The sequence below is a fragment of the Delphinus delphis genome, chromosome 19 (assembly GCF_949987515.2).
Source record: "Delphinus delphis chromosome 19, mDelDel1.2, whole genome shotgun sequence".
Lineage (NCBI taxonomy): Eukaryota > Metazoa > Chordata > Mammalia > Artiodactyla > Delphinidae > Delphinus > Delphinus delphis.
In genome coordinates, this window is record NC_082701.1 from 6,721,657 (window position 1) to 6,744,279 (window position 22,623).

The 22,623-nt window shown below is 51.1% G+C and overlaps 1 protein-coding gene across 1 annotated transcript; it reads left to right on the forward strand.

Annotated features, from left to right (window-relative positions):
• Nucleotides 1-210: 210 nt before the first annotated feature.
• Nucleotides 211-18,773, forward strand: DNAI2 (dynein axonemal intermediate chain 2). Its single transcript, XM_059997890.1, has 11 exons — nucleotides 211-393; nucleotides 1,891-2,052; nucleotides 3,035-3,156; nucleotides 5,281-5,423; nucleotides 6,433-6,546; nucleotides 10,380-10,519; nucleotides 11,644-11,766; nucleotides 14,902-15,125; nucleotides 16,606-16,741; nucleotides 17,450-17,560; nucleotides 18,375-18,773. The coding sequence occupies exons 1-11, from the start codon at nucleotides 211-213 to the stop codon at nucleotides 18,771-18,773; spliced, it is 1,857 nt and encodes a 618-aa protein (XP_059853873.1).
• Nucleotides 18,774-22,623: the final 3,850 nt, after the last annotated feature.

Genomic DNA, 22,623 nt, shown 5'->3' on the forward strand with positions numbered 1-22,623 from the left:
ACAAGATGATGCTTAGCCTGTAGTCATCACTCTATAAATTATTTTTTCAAATGCAGATGCAGCATCTGGATAAATCCGTTAGGAACCCTCCCCGCAACCAGATTGGGGACCTGGAGCTGCCCCCGGTGGTAGGGTCCGTGGGGACCGGGAAGCAGCCAGCTGGGACCCCTCACCACACGCCCTCCCTCTGTTCCTGCAGCAGCTGGTACCATGGAGATTGTGTACGTATATGTCAAGAAGCGCAGCGAGTTCGGGAAGCATTGCAACTTCTCCGACCGCCAGGCAGAGCTGAACATCGACATACCGCCCAACCCTGAGCTGGCCAAGCAATTCGTGGAGCGGAACCCCGTGGACACAGGCATCCAGTGCTCTATTAGCATGTCGGAGCACGAGGTGGGTCCCTGCCCCAGGGGCCGGGCCAGTGGAGGTGTGGTCCGGCAGGGTGGCTGGCCAAGGTAGGCAAGTGGGACTGGGTGGCTCCATCCCCCTGGAAGCCAGTTAGAGTGGACCAGTGAAGATGCTGGAAGTACGAGGGCAGAATCGCTCCCAGACCCACCTGGGTGCCCAGGGTCAGGACAAGGCCCGGTACCAACCACTCCCTGGGCCGGGTGGATGTAAATCAAGATGTTCTCTCTCCCAGGGAATCTGGCCTCACCTCTAAGACTCTTACTAGAGTTGTTTTAGGCATTGGGTGCATCTGGGAGAGGTATCTGAGGGAGCCAGGGATTCACACCTATAGGACCTGCTTAGCTTGGGAAAAGGAAAGGGTCCCATAGAAAGTGCCGGTCAGAGTGCCTCCAGGATAAAGGAACTGGGGGTCATGTCGCTGTCCAAGCTCCCAGATTTCTCCTGGTCTGTCTGAACCAAGTGATCCGCTCCTGATTATGTCAAGAACTGCTGGGAGAAGATTAGACCGAAGGGGTTAACACAACTGTCATGTCCCCGAGTCAACGGAGTGAAAGTCACACCGCTTTGGCCATCCACTTTGTGGACGGCTCCACTAGCTCACAGTTCAAACAGACTGAGTTTCTTGCTTTCCCAGGGCAAGCTACTGTCATGGGGACCAGGGTGGTTTTGTTCATGGTGTAGCCACCTAAACAAGATGGCAGCCATGAAGACCACACCACGTCGGGGTCTCCTCTGTCAGCAGCTCCACCCTGTTGAAACTTTTAGCTTTTGTGAGAACTGGCTTAAAAAGGAAAAGGAGAAGGGGAGTGACCGCTCAGTGGGTATGCAGTCTCCATCTGGGGTGATGAGAAAGTCCTGGAATTAGATAGTGATCATGATTGTGCAACATTGTGACCCTTCTTAATGCTACTAACTTGTACATTTCAGTCAAAATGGTAGATTTTATGTCATGTGTATTTTACCACAATTTAAAAGATGGGGGAAAACTGGGAAGGAGGAAAAGAGGCACGTTTAAGGGGTCAAACTACATCTATGCCAACCTCCCCACAACAGAGAATGGGCAAAGCAAGTCCACACTCTTAATCGTTTTTATGTTTCGATCCCTGTGACATTGTGAATGGTAGGGTGGAGAAAGCTTAGTCACGGTTTCCTTTGGGATCTCACAGAACCGATGGGTGGGCTCCTCCTGACCTTTAGGGGTGAGATCAGGTCAGAACTGGATTTTCCATAGCCACTGGCAGCATCTGCAAAGCTGCTAACTCCACAGGGGTGACGCTTTTGTGGCTGCCTGTGACCGCCTGAGGACCAGAAAGTTCCTTGCTGGACCTGAAAATATAGTGGCTTTGGCCAGGGGCACCTCACGGGTCTATCCCTGAGCACTCAGAGCCCAGGGACCCGGGAGCCCTGGGACACTGGTTTGCAGAAGTGGTCAGATGCTTCCACCAGGGCCAGGCGTCTTCTCACCTGTGGCTCTCCGTTTAGGCCAACACAGAGCGGTTTGAAATGGAGACCCGGGGGGTTAATCACATCGAGGGGGGCTGGCCCAAGGATGTGAACCCCCTGGAACTGGAGCAGACGATCCGCTTCCGGAAGAAGGTGGAGAAAGATGAGAACTACGTCAACACCATCATGCAGCTGGGCTCGGTAAGGCTTCCTTCAGCGCCAGTGGTCAGGGCCTCGGCCATCACTCTGCTTCCCCAGCTGCGTGTCAAGCTCAGCAACTGTGGCTCCTCGGGGAAGGACACCAGCTACGTTATGGAACCTTCTGTCTGGGAGCAGGCAGGCAGGTCCACACAGCAGACCAGAAGGTCCAAGGACTGAACGGGCTTTAAGAGGAATCTGAAAAGTGGGAAATCCTCTGGGCAAAGAGACCCCCAAGGAAGCCCACCCAGCAGCTACCTGCCAGTAGGGATCATTCATTCATTCGACACATTTGCATGGAGCTTCTAGTCTCTGCCAGGTGCAGTAGAGATTGCAAAAATGAAATTCACATATATTCTGCCCCAAAGAGTTTATAATCCATTGGAGGCCAAAAACAAATACAGAGGTATCACTGTATAATGTAGAAAGAAAGGCTGTAAGAGAAAAGATGCTCTGCCATTTGCCCCATAAGGAGGGAGAGTTGATTTCCTGCTGAAGGAATCAGGGGAGTCTTCCTGGAAGAGGTGGCACTTGATCTTGAGCTTTTCCTTGTTGGAAATTTGGAATAATGGGGAATGGCCTTCTGGGTGGAGGAAACAAGAGATGGATGCCATATATGGGGTAGTTACTAATTCTGTTTGCCTGGAGCAGTGGTGTTTCTTCACCTTTTTTTCATTGTTGTCCCCCAAGAAGCCTTTTTAGACATCGCCCCACCCCAATGAAAATGTAATACCGTAGGTGTACTATATATTTATGTACTGGATGTATATCTGTACTTTGTATAAAAAAGTAATAATATTTTACCCCCAAGAACCAATTTCCACCCTTTTGGAGGGTAGATGTTGCCCCCATTGAAAATGCATGGGCTGGAAGGATGGGAAAAGACTACTAGATATTTCTCGCCCCTCCCAGACTCCATCTCAGCCCTGGTCAGGCTGAAAGGACATCCCTTTACTGCTAAGAACTCCCGCTGTATCCTCCTCAGGTCGTGGAGCACTGCATCAAGCAGAATAATGCCATTGACATCTACCAGGAGTATTTTGATGACGAGGATGCGGTGGAGGTGATGGAAGAGGCCCCTTCAGCTAAAACCGTCAGTGTTTTCAGGTATCTCTATAGCCAGGCAGGTGTCTGGCCAATTTCTCTCAGCCCTACGCGTGGGTGCTTCCAAAGGTGACCCCTTGCCAGTCACTCCATGCCATGGGTACAATGCCATCTGTGATCCGAGCTTAATAAGGGACAGAGCAAAATAAAACTCCCAGCAGACAAGTGGTACCTACCCTGAGGGCAGGCCTTGTTGGTAGAAAAGGAGGACAGAGTCTGGGGAAAGACTAAAGCAAATTTGCAAAGCTGTGTACAAGCGTGGTTGATTCATACGCTGTAGAGAATGTATCAAGTACCAAACGTCAGTGATCCGGCTGCACTGTGAGTAAACAAGACCCTTGTCCCAAACTCTCAGGAGTGTGCCTGGAATAACCTCCAAGGACAGCAGAAATTTGACAAAAGAAATCTATCCCACAGACACATGTGTGAAGTCACTGCGTATTCACTGCGGCAGGGTGTGTGCCAGCCGAAGACTGGGAGGAAGCTAAACCCACCGGTAGGGGGCTGGTTCCAGCAGTTCTGGTATGCCCACACTGTTGAATACCACGCAGCCATCAGAATGAAGGAGGCAGCTCCTTATGTGCCTATAGAGAGTTTCCAAGATTTACTATGTGAAACCAAAGCAAAACAAGGGGCAGAACAGTGTGCAGAGAGCACTACTTTTTGTTTAAAATACACCTATATGCATGTGTGCATGTGTGTATGCATACGTGTATACGTGTGTATGTGTATATGTGCATGTGTGTGCACGTATACATGTATATGTGTGTATATATGTGCGCGTGTGTGCGTGCGTGTGTACGCTCATAGATGCAGAGAATGCCTGTGATTTCAGACGTGACTAGCCTCAAATGCCAACTCTGGAGGATTCATTTTGCTACCGTGACCCACTGAGGGTCCTGGGAAGTGTTTCACCCAGTCCCAGCATGACCAGTAAGGACTCGTTTCAAGTCGCATAGCTTATAAACAACAGAAATTTATCCCTTACCCATCTGGAGGCTGAAAGTCTGAGATCAGCGTGCCAGCAATGTCAAGTTCTGTGTCTGGTGAGGACTCACCAGACCCCCTGCAGTGAAAGTGCTGAGTCCTAACCCCTGGACCTCCAGGGAATTCCCAGGACTCACTTTCTAACTCAGAGACAGCCGTCTGCTTGCTGTGAGCTCACAAGGCAGAAGGGGTGAGGGATCTCTGTGGACCCTCTTTTATAAGGGCACTAATCGCATTCATTAGGGCTCTGCCCTCATGACCTAATCACCTCCCAAAGGCCCCACCTCCTAATACCAGCCCATTGGAGATGAGGCTTCCACATATGAAGTTTGGGGGGATGCCTACAGCACACCCAAAGTTTATAGTTTACATTAGGTTTCACTCTTGGTGTCATACGTTCCAAATGTATTATACAGAATACTTTCACTGTCCAAAAATCCCCTATACTTTACCTATGTATCCCTCCCTGCCCCCAAACCCTTGCCAACGACTGATCTTTGTACTGTCTCCATGGTTTTGCCTTTCCCAGAACGTCATATAGTTGGAATCGTACAACATGTAGCCTTTTAGATTGGTTTCTTTCACTTAGCAATGTGCATTAAGTTTCCACCATGTCTCTTCATGGCTTGATAGCTCATTTCTTTTTCATGCTGAATAATAATGATGTCTGGATGTACCACAGTTTATCCATTTATCTACCGAAGGGCGTCTTGGTTGGTTCCAAGTTTTGGGAATTATGAATAAAACTGCCGTAAACCTCTGTGTTCAGGTTTTTGTGTGGACATACGTTTTCAACTCAATTGGGCAAATACCAAGGAGCATAATGGCTGAATTCTCCACCCTCCCTCATGGTTTAATATTAATGAGAAATCAAGCCTCAGGCTCGGAACTTTCAGCAAACGAAGACATCAGGCTGAAATTTAATATTTTATTTCCATTGTCTTAATTTTTATTAGCTTTTATTTATGGCTGGTGAGATCAGTTTTCCAATTAAGGGAGTCCTGTCAGCTTTGTTTTTAAAATAAATTTATCTGAGCGAATGTTTAAATATGTATGAATTCTTTTAAGAAAAACTTTAGCAAATACGAAATTTAGGGAGCCCGGGATTTCAGTCTTCTGCCCTCTCTCCCTCCCCTAAAGGGATCCCCAGGAAATTAAGCGGCCAGCCACACACATCTCCTTGCACCCCGATGGCAACAGGAAGTTGGCAGTGGCGTACTCTTGCTTGAATTTTCAACGGGCACCTGAGGGCATGAGCAACGAATCGTACATCTGGGACCTGGGTGAGAAGCAGAGGGGTCTGGTAGCCACAGGGAAGGATGAGGGAGTGCGGCAGAGACCTGTGAAAACCCGGGGGGAGGAAGGTAGAAGCAGCGGGACTCTCGTGGGGCTGGTCCCTCACTGGGATGTCCAGGGACCCAGGAGGAAGCCACTGTCTCATCCCTTTGCTGTCTGGGTTCAGGTGCGGCCACGCGGAGCCAGACCAGAAGCAGGAACTCCCTTCACTTCCAGATCCCAGGGCATTCGAGACTAGACCACATGGAGACCCAACTCTGGGTCCCTGAAGAGCATATCAGAAAGAGTCCCCAGCAGACTGAGAAGTGACCCAAGGGGTCCTCACAGGGACGCAGGGACTCACCTCTGTCCCACCCGTCCTAGCACTTTCCCCTGATTCATGGCCAGTAGGGGCAGTGTGTCCACTCGGGAGCACGGTCCGCTGTTGACAGAAGGGCTCACTCCAAGGGCAGAGTCCGGCAGGTAGCAGGTGATTGTGGTCCCCATCCATGCTCTCAGACGTCCCTCGTTGCTGTCGTTGTGAAAATAAACGTTAGCCTTTATTAGCAGGTGTAGGTGCCACGCACAGGACTGAGCACTTTACACTCCTGAGGAGCTCAGTGAGCTCTTAGCGCCGCCCCGTGGGCTGGACTCCATCATTACCCCTGCTGTACAGACAGGGCAGCTGGTTCACACAAGTCAGGGGAGAGTTGACTTTTTGTAAAAGCCTTAAACCTCATTTAATACCGAACCTGGAAAATGGACTAGAATGACAATCACACACACACAATCCTGATTCCCAAAAATAAAACCAGTAGAAGAGCCTCCAGGGCTAGATGCTGGCCACTGAGGACCAGAGCTTGCAGCCTGGAGAGGGGCTTCCAGGCTTCCCCCTGCCACCCCCCACCTGTAAAAGGGGTTAAAGTGTTTGACCCTGTCCTTTTTTTTCCAGGTCTGGTAGAATATATATATATATATATATATATATATAGTTGTTGTTGTTGTTTTGCTTTGTAGAAAACCCCAACAGGCCAGAAATTGTCCTAAAGCCGTCTTCTCCTCTTGTCACCTTGGAATACAACCCCAAAGATTCCCATGTGCTCCTGGCAGGCTGCTACAATGGGCAGATCGGTAAGGAGGGACCCCCCCGCCGCAGCCCGGCACTTAACCAGGAGTCAGCCCGAGTCCCCTGCAGGCTCTCAGGCAGCTTGGCCCCTGCTGCTGTCTGGCCAGGGCCCACCTGCCGGGCCAGGCTTGCCATGGAGGACAAAGTGGGGTGGGGACTCCCTGCAGCTTCCAGACGTCAAGGTGAGACAGGTTTTGCTGGTACCTCAGCCGTGTCTTCAGTTGTAGAAGTTCAAGTGAGGCTAAAATGAGTTCACAATAAAAAGTTAAGAAAATTATGGGCCACGTAAAGTCAAGAAACATTTACTGTATGCCTACCCTGAGCTAGGCTAGGTTAGCTAGAGGCAAAGGGGTTATGAGACGACTGGGGAGCTCCATCTCAGGAGATGCAGTCGGGACAACCTACACGGTAATGGGTGTAAGTAATACCAGCTATATAGAGTGAGTCGGGGGGGGAAAGAAAAAAAAAAAAGAATTATAGAACTGGCTAAAACAAGAGGTATGAAGACCATTTACAGGGGCATTCATTCAGTTTAGAAACTGATTCTATCAAAACTTGTTTAAAACCAGTTTACCATCTTGCTTATTCTTTCATTAATAAGTTAAATAAACCTTCATACATTAAAAAAAAAAAAGAATGAATGGGGAAGTGTTACTCCTCTTCTGGTTTTTTTTGGAAGAGTTTGTGGACAGTTGATAGCCATTCTTCTTTAAATATTTGGTAGAATTCACCAATGAAGCCATCTGGTCTGGGGATTTTTCTTATTGGTAGTTTTAAAGTTGAAAATTCAACCTCTTTAATTGTTACAGGTCTTCTCATGTTTTCTATTTCTTCTTGAATCAGTTTTGATAGTTTGTGTTTTTCTAGAATTTTTCCTTTTCGTCTAGGTAATCTAATTTGTTGACACAGTTGTTCATTCTCTTACAATCATTTCATTTCTGTAAGGTTGGTAGTAACATCTCCCATGTCTTTCCTGGTTTTAGTAATTTGAGTGTTCTCTCATTTTCACTTGGTCAGTCTAGCTAGAGGTTGGTAAACTTTGTTTTATTTTCAAAGAACCGACTTTTTATTTTATTGATTTTTCTCTGTTTTTAAACTCTCCATTTCATTTATTTCCATTCCAATCCTTATTATGTCCTTTCTTCTGCTTGCTTTGGGTTTATTTTGCTCTTCTTTTTCTAAATTTCTTAAAGTGGAAGGTTTGATTATTGGTTTGAGGTTTTTAAAAATACAGATATTTACAGTTATACATTTACCTCTAAACACGGCTTTAGCCACACCTAAGTTTTAGTATGTTGTCTTCTCATGTTCATTCATTTCAAGGTATTTTCTAATTTCCCTTTGACTTCTTCTTTGACCCATGGATTATTTAGATGTATGTTGTTTAATTTCTCTATGTTTGTGAATTTTCCGGTTTTCCTTCAGTTATTGGTTTCTAGTTTTATTCTGTTATGGTAAGAAAAGATACCTTGCATGATTTCAATCTTTAAAATCTATTGAGACCTGTTTTATGGCCTAACGTGTGGTCTATCTTGGAGAATGTTCCCTGTGCGCTTGAGGTGAATGTTTTCTGCCTGTTGTCATCTGGAACCAGTAAATCTCACAGACTTTGCTGGGAGGCTCTGTGTGCACACCTTCGACACTCAGCCAGGCATAGTTGTCAACTCTGCCTTATCCACCACACCAAGCCTTAAGGTCAGCCAGAGGTGAAAGCTTAGGGCCTTCTCAGTTCTTTCCTAAGTATGTGTGCAGCCCTGGGAATGCACACAGCCATACCCATGCATGTGACCTTCTAGGTTCCAGGAGCTTTTCAAAACTCCTATGGACTTTCTCCAGCTTCTCCTTTCAAGCTTTTTGCTTAGCTTATTGTTTGCTCCACTTGTTATCCACCACTGTGGGACACTGCAGAGTTAATCAGTTGTCTGCAATCATAATTATTTTCAAAATTGCCTTCTTAAACAGACCTTTTTCACTGGCCAAGCTCCAAGTCAAGGTGAATATAGACAACCTTGCAAGTAGCGGGGGGGTCTTCCAGGGAACCATCAGACAGACAGGTCAAATAATGACAATTCTTGGAATAGGAGACTTTGAAAGAGCTCCAGCTCCATTCTGCTCCATCCCTTGGCTGTCAGGCTAGTGGTTTCTTACCAGGAAGGCAGAATGTTATTTTTCAAGGCTACCATAGAACCGGAGAGTATAGGATCCTAACTAGGGCCCGTCAAAATGCAACAGAACTTACTGTTCTTACCAGGATTCAGCCGTTTTTCTCAGATAAACACTCTGATTTGCTGCCAGCCTTTGGCTAATTTCCAGAGTTCTGAAAAAGTTGATTCTGACCATTTTTGCCAAGGTTCTCTTGGCCTTTATGGAGGAGAGAATTCTCAGAGGTCTTTACTCTGCCATTTTTGCTGGTGGGACACCCAGAAAACTGATGTCTGTATCCCTGGTGAGCTCAGAAGAAACCTGCCCACGTGGGCCCTGAAGGTTTCTGCCTGCCCTTCACCTCTGGCCTTGAAGTAACCAAACAATTATTCCTCCTGTCTGCATCCCGGGCCAGACTCAGCCAGACATGACAAGGGCTCCCCTTCCCTCCTGTCTTCACGAGCTCCCCTAATGTTCCCCTCTCGCTCCAGGAGTAGGGGCCGGAATGGCTGGGACTCCTCTCAGCACCTCTCTGTGGCCAGGCTGCCTCCTGGCCTCCTAGCCTCCTGAGGCCTCTCATCTCCCTCTTAGACCTGCCGCCTCCTCTCCAGGGGAGCTCCTGGGTTATGAAATAGACGTGGGCTCCCATAAACCTCCTGCAAATTTATCTGGGTGCCCAGGCTCTAAAAGACTGAAGCAAAGCCACTTGGCCATGATTTATTCAGGAGCCCTGCCTCGCTCATCATTCATAACCCCTTTCAGTGGTTCTTCATGCCAGCTCAGACCAGCCCAGGCTCTGGGGCTCTGCTGTCTGTAAGAAAGACATGGTGGGACCCACCCTGGAGTACTGCTTTGCCCAAGCAGAGCGAGCTTAGCTAAGAAAACCTGGTTCTGGGCCAGACGGGTCCAGGGTCAAATGCCTTGGACTTGGATTCCATAAATCAAGACTTATGGATCGTGGACTTTTGTTGTTGCTTTACAAAACCAGCTTTCCTAGAAACAGCTCTGAGTAATAGGGTGGGTCCTCGCCATACACTCGTGGGAAAATGAAAACAGAATCCACTGGGACAAAATAATAGGTAAGCTTCGAGTCTTTCTTGGTAAAACAGAAGAAGCGACGTACTAATTATGAATCAGCAGAAAGGATAAATCTCCCTCTGTTTCTTTCCGATCAGATGCAGCAAAGGTATAGAGGCGAAAAGGGAATGAGTGGATGCAGCAGGAGCGATTTGCATAGATGTTTTTACTTCCCAGAGCCTTTCCCTGGGGTGGAAGTGCTCTTCTTTCTTTGCCTGGCTCACTCCAACCCGAGGCTCTTCCTCAGTCTTAGTTCCTTCTCACTTCCTCCAGGAAGCCTTCCCTGACTGCCTCCATGTGTCTCCTCCTGGAGCAATCACAGCACGGGCTGTACTTGCAGATTTCCCTTCCTGTCTCCCAGGGACTGTGGCTGTCTGAATCCCAGTGGCTTCCCCAGTGCCCAGTGTGATGCTCAACACGTGTTAGGGGCTGCGTGGAACGGATGAAGCACGCTTTGGGGGCTGGTAGGAAATTCAGGCGGGTTTGAACTTAGCCCCGCTTCTAAAAAACCACATACCTGCCAGACCAAGGCAAGCAGCATCCCTCTATCCCGTGCTCCCTGCACTGAGAAAGGAAGCCTGTGCCCCCATCACAGCCCCTTCATGTTCTTCCCCGCCAGCCTGTTGGGACACCCGGAAGGGCAGCCTGGTGGCAGAGCTGTCCACCATCGAGTTCAGCCACCGAGACCCTGTTTACGGCACCATCTGGCTGCAGTCGAAGACGGGCACCGAGTGCTTCTCAGCGTCCACGGACGGGCAGGTACCCACCAGCCAGGCGCTGTGGGGGGCGAGGGGGTGGGGATCAGAGCAGTTGCCCGGCCTCCCGCTGAATTACCTAAGCATGTTTCCTTTTCGTTCCATTTTTAAATTGAATAATAGGTAATACATGCACGTGGAGCAAGATCCCAAAGGTACAAAAGGGCAGACAGTGAACGCCTTCCTCCCACCTCTACCTTCAAGCCTCCCAGTCCCCCTCCCTGTAGGCGCCCACCCACATCAGCCTCCAGGCTCCGCGTCTGCACACGGAAGCAAGCGTGTCTGTCTTCGCTCTCTTTCTGTGCACCTTGCACGTTCATCTGCACTTGACGTTTTTTTTGTTTGTTTGTTTTTGTTTTTGTTTGCGGTACGCGGGCCTCTCACTGTTGCGGCCTCTCCCGTTGCGGAGCACAGGCTCCAGACGCGCAGGCTCAGCGGCCATGGCTCACGGGCCCAGCCGCTCCGCGGCATGTGGGATCTTCCCGGACCGGGGCACGAACCCGTGTCCCCTGCATCGGCAGGCGGACTCCCAACCACTGCGCCACCAGGGAAGCCCTGACGTTTTTCATTTAGCATGTCTTGAAGATGATTTCATATATCGTAAAGCGCTGCCCCATGCCTGCTAAGGACTTAATAAATTATGGGTATGCTGTAATTTGTTTAAATGGATTTTAATATTTTGTAGTTACCAGAAAAGGTGGCAGAGAGTGTGTTTGTATATAGATTACCGCACACATGTGAAGTATACGTTCCTGGCGGTGGGATTTCTGGGTCAAAGCATGTGTGCATTTTGAATGTGGCTATATATTGCCCTGCTGTGAGGAGACTTTAAGAATACAGACTCCAGGGCCCACATCTGGCAATTCTCCTTCGGGAGGTCTGGGGTGAGGCCCTGGCATCTGGATTTTAGGAAGCTTGCTCATGACGCTGATAATTAACCAGGCTTGGGACTGTGGCCAAAAGGAGTGATTCTCAAAGCATGTTTGTCCCCTCGGGTTGCTGGTAGTCTCTGTCAGAGACCCCTTTGGCCCCAGTGACTGGCCCCAAAAAGGGGGAGGGGGTAGAGAAGGCAAAAGTCAGGAGAATTGCGGGACCTCAGGCCTCAGAGTTGGCCCCTCCTCCCATCAGGTCATGTGGTGGGACGTCCGGAAGATGAGCGAGCCCACCGAGGTCGTCATCATGGACATCACCAAAAAGGAACTGTTGGAGCGTGCCTTGGGGGCCACCTCCCTGGAGTTCGAGGCTACTCTGGTGGGTGTCCCTTCCTCTCCCTTTCCTGACTTCCACTGCCAGGGCAGCCAAAGCCAAGGGCAGACCCGTGGCTACTGTGTCAGATGGACCCTGAGGCTGCTTCTCACCTTGGGCACTGGACCATCCTCCTGTGGTCCTCCTAGACCTGTGTGGTCTTTACAACCACTTTCCAGCAGGGGGCAGCAGAGCAGAGGAAGGAGGCCATTCTAATTCACTCAAGAGTCGCCATTTGGCTAGTGTCCAGGCTGATCTGAAGGCAAGCTTTCTGAAAGGACAGGATTCCAGAGAGGCCCCATTCTATGAGAAGAGCCCTGTCCACAACCAGCATTCACAGGCCAGGCTCCAGCTCTGTCCCTGCCTCACGTGGGACCCTGGGCCGGTGGCTTCACTTCCGTGGGGAAAGAAGAGGTGTTGGAGAGGAAAATGAGATCAGAGGAGGCTCCTTGGCAAACCAGAGCACGGGCCTATGATGGCATTTAGTAACTGAGAAGGAACAGTAAAGAAATATCAAAGTGGTAATGTGTTTGTGTCTGAGGAGGGAAGCTTCTAGAAGCTGCAAATGAAGACTCCCTCCAAAGCAAGAAAACGACCTTTCCAGATGGCTCTTGGCCTGGCTCCCCCTTGGGATTGTCACTGGTTTGCTTCCAGGCCGTGTGACATCATTCCCAGGCCCTTAGGAGGTGGAGGTGTGCTGGCCTCACCCCTGCCCTGGGAGTCCTCCCACCCACCCCCCAGGCTGGGGGATCAATGTGGTGGATGAGGTGGAAGACAGTTTTACTGACCCCCTCAGCCCTGGGCATGGAGTCACAGTGGGGAGGACTCAGAAAAGCATTCTGTCCTCGAATCAGAGATTTAGTCCAAGTGCTAGGTGCAATGACCTCAGTGCCACTAGCCCTCACCTCTCCCACACTGTGTGCTGGACCCTTGTCACTGCCTTACGTGATGAGCTTGTGTGATCACCCATGACCGTCTTGTGAGGTGATGTGATTATCCCTACTTTGCAGATAAACAACTTCATCTTAGGGAGGTAAGTCACATGCTCTAGAACACGGGGTTGCTGGGGCTCAAACCGAGGGCTCTGACTCCAAGGCCCAGGCTCTCCACCCCGTGCCCCGCCAAGGAGTCTGAGGCATGATGGGCCACCGGGACCTGGGCAGTTTATCTCCCTCACTAGCTTGCAGAAGCCCTGGAGTTGACTTTATTCCTTACTTTTCTGGGACTCTCGAGCTGTGTCTCTTTCTTTTCCTTTTTTGTTTTGTTTTTTTGTTTGTTTGTTTAATTTTTATTGGAGTATAGTTGATTTGCAATGTTGTGTTAGTTTCTGCTCTACAGCAAAGTGAATCAGTTATACATAATACATGTCTACTCTTTTTTAGATTCTTTTCCCATGTATGTCATTCCAGAGCATTGAGTGAGCTCCCCGTGCTACACAGAAGGTCCTTGTTATCTATTTTGTATATAGTAGTATGTATACATTAATCCCAAACTCCTAATTTATCACTTCCCCACACCTTTCCTCCTTGGTAACCATAAGTTTCATTTCGATATCTGTGAGTCTGTTTCTGTTTATAAATAGATTCATTTGGGTTTTCTTTGTTTTGTTTTGTCTTTAAATATTTATTTATTTAGGCTACGCCGGGTCTTAGTTGCGGCAGGTGGGATCTTTAGTTGCGGCATGGGAGCTTCTTAGTTGCAGCATGAGGACTTTTAGTTGAGGCATGCACGTGGGATCTAGTTCCTGACCAGGGATCGAACCTGGGCCCCCTGCACTGTGAGCACGCAGTCTCCCTAAATAGGTTCATTCGTATCATTTTTTAATTAGATTCCACATATAAGTGATATCATAGAATATTTGCCCTTGTCTGACTTACTTCACTTAGTATGATCATCTCTGGGTCCATCCATGTTCCTGCAAATGGTATTATTACGTTCTTTTTAACGGCTGAGTAATATTCCATCGTATATATGTATCACATCTTCTTTATCCATTCCTCTGTTGATGGGCATTTAGGTTACTTCCATGTCTTGGCTATTGTAAATAATGCTGTAGTAAACATTGGGGTGCATGTATCTTTTCGAATATATGCCCAGAAGTGGGATTGCTGGATCATATGGTAGTTCTATATTTAGTTTTTTAAGGAACCTCCATACTGTTCCCCACAATGATTGTACCAATTTACATTCCCACCAACAGTGTAGAAGGGTCTTCACTTTCCTTTGACCCTCCAATTTGTAGCCCAGTTGTTCTTTTTAATTGTAGTAAAAACAAAAACAAAATACACATAATGTAAAATGTACCATCTTAACCATTGTAAATACACTTACATTGTGGGCTCTCCCGAGTTTTTCATCTTACAAAACTGACGCTCTGTACCTTTTAATCAACACACTCCCCATTTTCCCCTCCCTTCAGCCCCTTCAACTTTCTGTGTCTATGAATTTACCTCCTCCGGGTACCTCATTTCAGTGAACACTTCCTGCGTTTGTCTTTTTGTGATGAGCTTTTTTCACTTAGTACAATGTCCTCGAGGTTTACCAGCATTGTAGCACGTGGCAGAACTTCCTTCCTTTCTGAGGCCAAATAATATTGCATTGTACGGGCAGAGACCACATGCCGCTCACATGTCGATGACACTTGGGTGTTGTGAATAAAGATGCTATGGACACGGGTGTACAATGTAGACCAGCTTTGCCGGGAGTAGTAGTTGGAGGCTGGAGGGAGCTCTTCTCGATCCATGTTTTACGTTATTGATTCAATCATTTACTTTATGTGTAAACATTCAGGATCTTTATGGCAAAATGCTTAGTGGACACAGTGAGGCTCCACGAAGAGGGCTGGTGATGAGATTCTCCAGGGACCAGAAGAGTCGGGGGGGGCTTCATTATTTGTGGGGCCCTTGGGCAGGTTTAAAGAAGTGTGGGATCTGCTCCAGCGCAAGAGTGCGCGCAGCTACCTAGAAGGGGGCGGGGCACAGCGCGAGCAGAGGCTTAAACCGAAGGCACGTTCAGCACCTTTGGACCCCCAGCCGTCCTGCCGCTCCACCACCCTGACTCCGGAAAACCGCTCGCCTTGCCAGCTAAACCCTGAGCTGATGTTCCATGGAGCCTTTCGCTCACGTGTCACCCCCTCCACAGCCGACCAAGTTCATGGTGGGCACGGAGCAAGGCATCGTCATCTCCTGCAACCGCAAGGCCAAGACACCGGCTGAGAAGATCGTGTGCACCTTCTCGGGCCACCATGGCCCCATCTATGCCCTGCAGCGAAACCCGTTTTACCCGAAGAACTTTCTGACCGTCGGCGACTGGACCGCCCGCATCTGGTCAGAAGACAGCCGGGAGTCGTCCATCATGTGGACCAAGTAAGGGGGGACGCTGGGGCGGGAGAGGGATGTGGGGGTTGGAGGGGACAGAGGGGGCCCAGCCCAACCCAGGAGTGCTCTGAGCCTCTCTGTGTCCACCCATAAAATGGAGAAAACACTTCTCCACGAACAGCCAAGCTTACGCTGGGAAGTGGCTTGATTCAGCCCCTTCCCAAAGGAAGGTGCTTCAAACTGCACGTTCATCTGTCGATGGACATTTAGGTTGTTTCCATGTTTGGCTATTGTGAATAGTGCTGCAGTGGACATAGGCGGGCAGGTATCTCTTCGAGATCCTGATTTCAATTCCTTCGGCTAAAGACCCAGAAATGGGATTGAGGACCCTCCACACTGTTCTCCATAGCGGCTGCACCAATGTACACTCCCACTAACAGTGCACGAGGGTTCCCTTTTCTCCACACCCTCTCCAGCTCTCATCTTTTGTTTTTCTAATAATTTAACCATCCTCACAGTTGTGAGGTGATATCTCATTGTGGTTTTGATTGCATTCCTCTGGTGATTAGTGATGTTGAGCACCTTTTCGCATACCTATTGGCCATCTGTATGTCTTCTTTGAAGACCCATATGTCTGGGTCCTTTGCCCATTTTTTTAATCGGGTTATTTGGTTTTCTGCTATTGAATTGTATGAGTTCCTTATATATTTGGGATATTAACCCCTCATCGGATATATGGCTTGCAAATATTTTCCTTAGGTTGCCTCTGCATTCTTTAAATTTATTTTTTAATTAATTAATTTATTTATTTTAAAATGTTTTATGGCATAGAGTTGATTTACAATGTTGTGTTAGTTGCCTTTTCATTTCGTTGACTGTTTCCTTTGCTGGGCAGAAGCTTTTTAGGTTGATGTAATCCCACGTGTTTGTTTTTGCTTTTGTTGCTCCTGCTTTTGGTGCCATACCCAAAAGGTCATTGCCAAGGTCATTGCCAAGGCCAATGTCAAGGAACTTTTCCACTACATCTTCTTCTAGAAGTTTTATGGTTCCAGGTCATACGTTTTAGCCTTTAATTCATTTCGAGTTGATTTTTGTCCACAGTATAAGATAAGGGTCCGATTTCATTCTTCACTGCAGAAATCGTTGAAAATCTAGGTTAGACCAAGTAGGAAGTATAACACTCTCTTCATCTCAGTAGCATGAACTTTTCTGGGCAACTTTTCTTTCCTCCGACTCCTCTCAAGTGAGTCTCACGGCTGGGGGACTGGGCCCAAGCCTGTGCCCCGGAGTTGGCTGTGGAAAACGCCAGTGACCAGCCCCTGGGAAGGACCCCACCCAAAACCCTTTATAGGGCAAACTGTGAGCTGTGGGTGGCAAGGCTGGCGTGGCTAGAAGTCAGACACAAGAAAGAACTTCCTGCCCAGCAATGAAACCCTGGAGCCGGGGTGGGGCTGGATGAGTAGGGCTGCGGCTCTCCATCCGTCCCAACCACAGGGGTCCCTGACCGGCGGCACCCGGCTCCCAACAGGTACCACATGGCTTATCTCACTGATGGTGCCTGGAGCCCGGTGAGGCCAGCGGTTTTCTTCACCACCAAGATGGACGGGACCTTGGACATCTGGGACTTTGTGTTCAAGCAATGTGACCCCGCCCTCAGCCTGAAGGTCACGTGCACCTGCCTCCCCATGCACCCAGGCCCTCAGACTCTGGTGGCACAGCAGAATCACCTGAGGGGAATTAAAAAAGGAGAAAAGCAGATGCCCGGCCTTTCCTCCCACCAGGCCTGTTCCTTCAGAAGCCAGGGCGCAGGCTTCTGGCAGCTGACCCCTTCCAGCCTGAGCTAACGTTATCCTATCAGCAAAGCCAGAGCAGAGACCTGCAGGCTAGGGCCGTGGAAAAGCGCGGGGCTGGGGAAACTGCAGAATGAAAGTGGGGCTGAAGGGACTTCCCTGGAGGTCCAGTGATTAAGACTCCACGCTCCCAATGCAGGGGCCACGGGTTCGATCCCTGGTCAGGGAACTAAGATCTCACGTGCCCAACAGTACAGCAAAGAAAAAAAAGAAGAAAGAAAGTGGGGCTGGACTGAAGGGGTGGGTGAGGGGGGGCAGGCTGAGACAGAAGATGAGGCTGGGGGTGAAGGGTTTTACAGCCAGTCGTAGAGTGTGAACTTCATCCTGTGGGTTGAGGCTGGGGTCCCCCTCAATCGGGGGAGTCACCAAGGGTGTCTGAATGGGGCTGCTTGGCTAAGTCTCCCCAGGAGCCAGATAATCAGACCAACAAAGGGTGACATTGCTCTGCTCTCCTCCCTCACCCGGGTCTGCCTGACCCTCCAACAGGTGTGTGACGAGGCCCTCTTCTGCCTCCGGGTACAGGACAATGGATGTTTCATTGCCTGTGGCTCCCAGCTGGGGACAACCACGCTGCTGGAGGTCTCGAATGGGCTGTGCACCCTGCAGAGGAACGAGAAGAACATGGTTTCCTCGGTAGGTGCGGGCCCTTGGTGAGGTGCGCACCAGCTCCTGTTCTGACCTGGCCCCCTGGCCGAGCGGGCCAGTCAGGGAAGAACAGATGCCCTTTTCTGTCACCTCCTGGGAAATGGATGGATATTTGGGGGTGGATCAGGAAATGAGCCCAAGAAATGGACGTTGGGAATGTCTGAATCCACCCTGGCTTCACTACTCAGTAGCCAAGTGGCCCTGGGCAAGTCACTTTACCTCTCCAAGCTTCAGTTTTTTTCAGCTGCGAATCCAAGTGGTTTGACTCGGTCCGTTTGTCTAGTTTCAAACAACATACCTTTGGGGCAGCAGAACCTGTCCAAGGAAGGCTTAGCAGAATGCCTGTAGAGAAGACAGCTGGAAGGGGACCGTCCTGGGGAAGGGGCCCTGGGGGCTGAGATCCATCCACCCTGGAGGTGCCTCCCCAGAACCGTGGGGCACACAGAGAAATTGAAAACCCCTGGTGCCGAGACCCTGGGAGACCCTCCTGGCCCTGCCTGAGATTGTGGTCCCACCCATGAACTCGTCCTCTGTGGGCCCAGGCCGCCATGTTGCGCAGCCCCAGAGGGTGTTCTTCACGCCTGCATCCGTGTTCTTGGAATTCCTTGGAACTGAGTAACTTGGCACCCCTGCTCCTGCCTCCCAAGCCCCATATTTAGCCCCCCTTTCTTGCCATTAGCCCGGAGTACAGGCCTCTGTGTGGGCTGCTTGGAGTCGAGCAAGGAGAACCCACCTGGCGCCCGTGCTGGGAGCCAGCGCCGCCTGCCCGCCCCTCCCACGGCCTCTTTGTCCCTGTGCACAGATATTTGAGCGTGAGACCCGGCGGGAGAAGATCATGGAGACCAGGCACCGTGAGATGCGACTGAAGAAGAAGAGCAAGGCGGAGGGCAGGGAAAGCTACCCGAGCGAAGAGAAGCCTGCCTTGAACCCGGAGCAGCTGGTCACCGAGGCCGAGGAGGAGTTCTTCAATGTTATCTTCACGGAGCTGAAGAGGAGGGAGGCGGAAGCCATGAAGGAGAAGCCCAAGCCTGTAGGGGCCTTGCGCGGGCTCGGGGTGGCATGGCCGGGAGGGAGCCGCGGCCCCCGGGCTGCCTGCTTGCTGACCTCGGGCGACCGCGAGCAAGTGGCCTCACTGGGTGGACCTTCATTTGTGCATCTGGCGAGTGGGAGGAATTACCCGCTTCCTCCAGAGGAATCCTGAGTCTCCAAACACCCTTCCTCCAGAGGAATCCTGAGTCTCCAAACACCAAACACCCCAAAATCCTGAGTCTCCAAACACCCTCCCTGAGTGCAGGAGCCGTACCCTGGGCTGCTTGAAATCCTCTCCCCACCACGATGGGGACCTTGAACGTGCATGTGACCCGGGCTATGTGAGCCATCAGAGAAGAGGGAGCCTGGAGGCCCCGGGAGGAGGGGGCAGTGAGATCCGTGATGACCCCTCCTGGCATCGGGGGGGGAATTTGTCCTGAGCTCAGCCATCCATGGCCCCGGCTCCAAAGCACCTTCTAGCTGTATCGCCCGGGCCCATCACTTCACTTCCTGGTTCCTTAATTTTCATCTGGAAACTGAGGAGATGGAGTGATAAAGGTAGTGTCACCTTCCAGGCCCTCTTAGGTACCAGGGGACGAAGAAAAAGGCATGGTCTGTCTGGGCCATTGTCTTTAGGGGCCCACAGATAAGACGCTAAGATGTGAAAGAGTGAAAGCACAACACAGAAGGGAAAAGAACAAGCGAGCGTGGGCCAGCGTCTGCCCTTGTAAGCAAGATTGGCTGCCTAGTTAGGGAAGGAAGGAAAACATGGGGCCCCCAGTTCAAAAGTATTGAGAAGTTCAAGGGACTTCCCTGGCGGTCCAGTGGTTAAGACTCCACGCTTCCACTGCAGGGGGGTGCGGGTTCGATCCCTGGTCACGGAACTAAGATCCCTCAGGCCTCCTGGCCAAAAAAAAAAAAAGTGTTGAGAAGTTCAAGACAGTGGCAGCAGACACTAAAGCAAGCGTGGAGCCCTGGTCAGCAAAGGCCGCGTGGCCGCTCAGGGCGCCGGCCCATGAAGCCGGCCGGTGTGTCCAGTTCTCGGGCACCGATGGAGAGACAGGGGGACGGAAGGTGGGTGAGCACAGAGCAGCCCACCGGCTCCATCCCGTGACTACTCACCATTTCTGGCTCTCTCCCGCTGGGTCTAGAGACAGGCTGTGGTTTCTTTGGGCGCATTTTGCATTTGGGAGTACTCGGATCTGAGCGGCTCTATTCTCACACCATCTGGTGGTACAGTGGGGCTGAGGCGAGGCTGGAGTCCTGCCTTTCTGACCCACAGCGCGGGCTCCTCCCACCCATCCCCCCGGGCCCTCCAGCCCTCCAGCAGGTGATGCTGACACCGTGCAATGTGGCCACTGACTCCGTGTCTGCTGCTGGACAGCCCCAGATGTGCTCCGCACAGCAGCGTGCACACTGGATGGAGAAGCTGATCCTCAGGGGTTAAGCTACAGAACCTGGCCCCCTCCTTCTGCCCACCACACGCTTCCTGCCTGTCTCTGCGTCTCCGCAGTTGGCCAGACATTCTGGGGTCAGAGCTAAGAAGGCACTGCTGGGTCCTCACATCCATTATCTCTAATCCCAGCCACAGCCCTGCAGGGAGTCATGTCCCCTTTACAGGGGAGGGGACCAAGGAGACTCAGGAGGAACTAGCTCGAGGTGGCCCAGGCAGCAAGCGGCAGGTGCCCGAGGCCGTGCCCACCATCCGTACCCGCAGGTGTCGAGCGCCCGCTAGGCTCTCACGGCCGTGGTGCTGGCAGCGTGGTCTCCTGGGTGCCCAGCAACCCAGGCTCAGGGGTTAACCTCCCGGGTGCAGGGAGGCCTGCCCTCCACCAACAAGTCTATGCTGTCTTTCCATAGCTGAAACTACCAAGTCTGCAGACAGAAGATGAGGTGGAGGGAGAGGAACAAGGGGAGGAAGAAAGAGACGGTGAAGAGAGTCCAACCTTGGAAGGCCAGCCTTGATCGGAGCCCCGCTCACACACGTGCCTGCTTCCCACCTCTCAGCACTGCCCTGGTTTTACAAGTCGGGGTGCTGACGCCCTCCCTTAAAGGGTCTCCGGGGTAAGGGAGGGCTGGAGGAGCAAAGGGGCCCCAACCCAGCCCCCATGCCCCACAGATCCCCGGTCCCCGGTGACTCCCTGAGCCCAGCCCCAAGAGACCCCTCGGAGGGAGGGAAGGGGCAGGGTTCAATCCCGAGCTGGTCCCCTGGTCTCAGCCACACCGCAGCCAACCTCACCCAGGTCCCCCGGCCCTCCCTGTTCCCTTGGATTGAGCTTTGCAAGGGCTTTCCCGACAAGCATCTTCCTTCACAAGCTCGCAAAACCTCCGCTGGGCTTGCCGTGGCCGTGGCCGGGCCTCGGGAAGGCCTGTGGGTGCGGGAAGCGGTCTCTCCTTCTCCCTTACTGACCTTCCGCACCCATACATGACTGGGGAACAGAAAGTCTGTCCACTTCTAAGACGTCTTCCTTCATTCTTGTAAAATTAAATTAATAATAATAGTGCTAATGGTTAGTGCTTGTTATGCCTCCCGCACTAAGAGCTTTTCATGTTATCTCGTGTCACTCTTTTGATAAAGTCCCTGGAAGGTTTCCCCTCTGATTATCCTTCCTCGGTAGAGGAAGAAACAGGTTCTGGGAGACATGTGGGGACTTACCCGGGTCACCGGGCTCATGAGGGGCAGCACGGGGACAGGAGCCCAGGCAGCTCACTCCTGACACTGTGCAGGGCCCGAGGGGGCTCCAGCATGGGCAGTGGGACACCCTGAAACCACAGCAAAGCAGAGCGTTTGGTGACCAGAAACGTTGGTAGGGCAAGAGGGCAATTCAGAGGCAGCTTTGCACCAGGAGAAATCCCTGACCGCTGTTCATTCTGTGGGTGTCAGGTGACCCCCACAGTGACCGAAAGTACTCTTCATTTTTAAATATTTATTTGTGTATTTATTTAGGCTGCTCAGGGTCTTAGTTGCGGCTTGCAGACTTCCTAGCTGTGGCATGTGTACCCTTAGTTGCGGCACACATGCAGGATCTAGTCCCCTGACCAGGGATCAAACCCGGGCCCCCTGCATTGGGAGTGTGGAGTCTTACCCACTGGACCACCAGGGAAGTCCTGAAAGCGCTCTTTAAAAAATAAAAAATGACTGTGTTAAGAATCTTACCGGGGAAGGACACAGGGTCAGCCACCCCTTGTTCCCAAAGGGAAAAAGAATCCAGTGGCCACTGTGGCTAGACCTTGATAAAACAGTCATCGCAGGGCACACTGACTGAGCACTTGATCTTTGCATTAACCCCAGAAGGAGTGATATCACCACCTACAATCCCTGAGTCACAGTGTGCCAAGCAAGACACAGAGAGAGGGAGGGAATTGGCGAAGTCTCATGGGAGCAAGCGGCACAGCTGGGACTTCAGCCCACCATCTGGCCTTGGAGCTTACGCCCATCTGCACCCCACTCTCAGGTGCCCCAGGAAGGGAAGTGGGCTGGCCCGGCTCCACTCCCCGCCCGGGGTTGCATCCAGGCAGAGGGTGCCGGCACATCCCGCCTCCTGCTTTGTAGGATCTCCTGTGATAAGGCCTCTCACTGTGGGAGGACACAGGGAGCCCCGGTCCTGCCTGAAGAACAGTGGTTTCTACTGGGGGTGGTTGTTGTCTCCAGCGGGACGCTTGGCAATGTCTGGGGACGTTTTGGATTGACGAAACTGGTTGGAGGGTGCTACTGGCATCCCGTGGGTAGAATTCAAGGATGCTGCTAAAAATCCTATGGTGCACAAGACGGTCCCCCCCATAGTGAATTATCCGGCCCATGACGTCAGCAGTGCAGAGGTGAAGACACCATGACTTAGAGGAAAAACGTCTATTCAATGAAACGTCCTGGAGAAAGTCAGAGCTCCCTGCACTAGCCCCGGGCACACCCATGGACCCCTGGGTGAGATGCCGGGCTGATGAGCCCCAAGGGAGAACATTCTCTTGCTTTACTAGAATTTGGGCCTTTGGCTCCTGCTGGCAGGGGTTGGGCCACCTCTGGG

What these genes read in the sequence shown, in the direction of transcription:
- DNAI2 (XM_059997890.1), top strand. Translation starts at nt 211, where the DNA reads ATGGAGATTGTGTACGTATATGTCAAGAAGCGCAGCGAGTTCGGGAAG. An exon ending in CCATCATGCAGCTGGGCTCG is followed by an intron (nt 2,053 to 3,034) that starts GTAAGGCTTCCT and finishes TATCCTCCTCAG; the next exon opens with GTCGTGGAGCACTGCATCAA. An exon ending in AAAACCGTCAGTGTTTTCAG is followed by an intron (nt 3,157 to 5,280) that starts GTATCTCTATAG and finishes CCTCCCCTAAAG; the next exon opens with GGATCCCCAGGAAATTAAGC.